The sequence below is a fragment of the Merops nubicus genome, unplaced genomic scaffold, assembly GCF_000691845.1.
Source record: "Merops nubicus isolate BGI_N331 unplaced genomic scaffold, ASM69184v1 scaffold32011, whole genome shotgun sequence".
Classification (NCBI taxonomy): domain Eukaryota; kingdom Metazoa; phylum Chordata; class Aves; order Coraciiformes; family Meropidae; genus Merops; species Merops nubicus.
The window spans coordinates 686-1,984 of NW_008590772.1; the positions used below are offsets into that span (position 1 = coordinate 686).

Below are 1,299 nucleotides of genomic sequence, written 5' to 3' on the forward strand. Positions count from 1 at the left end.
CTGTGCCTTCTCCCTCCAGCGTGGACGCGCTCCTGCTCCCGGCCACCGAGCAAAGTCCTCGGGGCACCGAGCCAGAGCTGACAGGGGTTTGTGTCCTCGCCGGTTCTGGAGCCAGCCCTGACAGACCAACCACCTCCAGCACACGAGGAGACGGGAAACACGTCCCAGTGCAAACCTGCTGTGTGCCTGACCCACGGACAGATGGAGGGACGGACAGTTCAACAGGCACCTCCTCCCGCAGCCACGGAGTCCCCGGCGTCCCTCTCCACAACCTCCCCCTTCTCCAGCAAAGCCCCTCGGCTCCTCTTAGGGACCCGGGCTCTGGAACGTCCCCACAGAGGGCCCGGCTGGCCGAGGTGGTGCCGTGGGGATGGAGGCACCTCAGTACCAGGGGTCCACCCGGTGCTGCTGGTTGTAGAGCTGGAGCTTGATCTGGTCCCTGATCTGGTTGATGAGGATCTGAGCCAGCAGGATGCCCACCAGCTGCAGGAGAGGGAGGGGAGAAGGAAGACAGGGAGGGAGATGAGGAAGGAAGGAAGATAAAGAAAAGAGGAAGATGAGGAGGAGAAGGAAGACGGGAAGGAAGGAAGATGAGGAAGAGAAAGAAAACAGGAAGGAAGATGAGGAAGAGAAGACAGGAAGGAAGATGAGGAAGAGAAAGAAGACAGGAAGGAAGATGAGGAAGGAAGGAAGGAAAGGCAGGAAGGAAGATGAGGAAGAGAAAGAAGACAGGAAGGAAGATGAGGAAGAGAAGACAGGAAGGAAGATGAGGAAGAGAAAGAAGACAGGAAGGATATGAGGAAGAGAAAGAAAACAGGAAGGAAGATGAGGAGGAGAAGACAGGAAGGAAGATGAGGAAGAGAAGACAGGAAGGAAGATGAGGAAGGAAGGAAGATGAGGAAGACAGGAAGATAAGGAAGAAGGGAAGGAAGATGAGGAGGAGAAGGAAGACAGGAAGAGGGTGCTGAGGGCCGCTGGGCTGCACCACCCCACTCTCCTAGGAGCGGCGAGGCCACACCCGCTGCTCCTCCCAGCCCAAATCCTGCCCCAGGGGCTGCGCTTCAGACACACGGTTAAAGCAGCTCCCCGGGGACCCCGAGCGGCAGGGGGCACCCCGGTGTACCTGGGGGACTGCCAGCCCCAGGGCGATGCCCCCCAGCAGGAAGAGGTTGCTGTGGATCCAGTTGACCAGCTTGTCGATGCAGCCGTTGGTGTAGATGAAGGCGCTGGCCTCCAGGTAGCCCATGGCCTGCATGCCCTGCCCGCACATGGTGTTGATGACAACCTGCGAGGGGGACA

At 59.0% G+C, this 1,299-nt stretch overlaps 1 protein-coding gene across 1 annotated transcript in view; it reads right to left on the bottom strand.

Moving 5' to 3' along the window:
• Positions 1–381: 381 nt before the first annotated feature.
• Positions 382–1,299, bottom strand: part of TSPAN33 (tetraspanin 33) — a gene marked incomplete at its 5' end in the record, with an annotated part of 1,385 nt that continues 467 nt past the window's right edge. Inside the window, 2 exons of the mRNA XM_008950067.1 lie at positions 382–483; positions 1,124–1,285. Of these exons, the coding sequence (XP_008948315.1) occupies positions 382–483; positions 1,124–1,285 (264 nt within the window). The remainder of the gene's footprint in view (positions 484–1,123; positions 1,286–1,299) is intronic.